The 1063-nt window shown below is 35.3% G+C and overlaps 1 protein-coding gene across 1 annotated transcript in view; it reads left to right on the top strand.

Moving 5' to 3' along the window:
* Positions 1-243: 243 nt before the first annotated feature.
* The window catches only part of LOC119588861 (jmjC domain-containing protein 8-like), a 4768-nt gene continuing 3948 nt past the window's right edge, over positions 244-1063 (top strand). Inside the window, 3 exon segments of the mRNA XM_037937500.1 lie at positions 244-361; positions 364-438; positions 825-944. Coding sequence (XP_037793428.1) covers positions 244-361; positions 364-438; positions 825-944 — 313 coding nt within the window.

Below are 1063 nucleotides of genomic sequence, written 5' to 3'. Positions count from 1 at the left end.
TTACGAATCACTGGACTCCATTAGGTTCCCCAAAGGGGCAGAGCTGGGATGAAGCTGATGCTTTTGTGCATCTCAGTGGTTAGGTTCATGGTGGTCATCCTTTAATCAGAACAATAAAAGGATAGACTTAATTGTTTCTCATCAGATGTTTATTCTGTTTGTTTGAATCTCAAATTTGTATGCCTGATCATTATAATGTTTAGTAGGTGTTGATTCTTCTGTTCGGGATTTCTGGGTGTTGTAATGCTATATTCACTTACTTGTCAATTTCAGGTGTTTCAGACTCTCACTCGCCGTTCAGCATTATTGGAGGGTTACGGACATACAACTGTACGTTTGAGCTCAGCCAATAGCTATAGCTATGCCAAAAAGATGTTACATTCAATGAATACTGCGTTAGCCATGTCCATCCTCAAAAATTAACTACTCTTGGGAATGGTATGTAAATTTTTTTGTGTTTATGATATATGAGGAAGAATTCATATACTGGCTGGTTTAAAATGTGCCCTACATAACATCTGTAAAGGGATTTAACTGCCAGTACATTTGATTTGTATTGATTGTCATTATATACAAAACCTCTTAATGGCTTAATCGTATTGCTTAAATAAACTTTATAGTCTGCAGTATATCACTCATAATGCAATGAAATAATGGAGGATAGGCTTATTTCTCAGGATTCTCAGTTTTCTTTTTGTTATTCATTACCCAGATGAAATGTGAGTCTTATACAAACAAATAGAGAAATTTATACTTCTTAGAGTAGTGCAGCATTAAAGTTTGTATATTGCATTCACTTCAGTTGGATATATATTTTTTTTCAGAGACTTTTTACTTCTTTGGTGACAACAATCACGAGGAGTGGCAAGACCTTTTGGAGCAGTATATACAACCTCCTTATAGATTACCCTATCATTTGCCAGCATTGAGTTTTGGTCTTGCAGGTAAGTTGTGAAAAATAGATAATGAAGAATAGTCTGCTCCAGCCTCTTGGATTTTCAGTATCACTTATACGTCCTCCAGTTTCATAAATTTTGATGCAATACCTGGTAAAGAATCATAG

This window comes from Penaeus monodon, chromosome 24, assembly GCF_015228065.2.
Source record: "Penaeus monodon isolate SGIC_2016 chromosome 24, NSTDA_Pmon_1, whole genome shotgun sequence".
Taxonomy (NCBI): domain Eukaryota; kingdom Metazoa; phylum Arthropoda; class Malacostraca; order Decapoda; family Penaeidae; genus Penaeus; species Penaeus monodon.
Note: the sequence above shows the minus strand (reverse complement) of the source record. Positions and strands in the feature narration are given on the sequence as shown.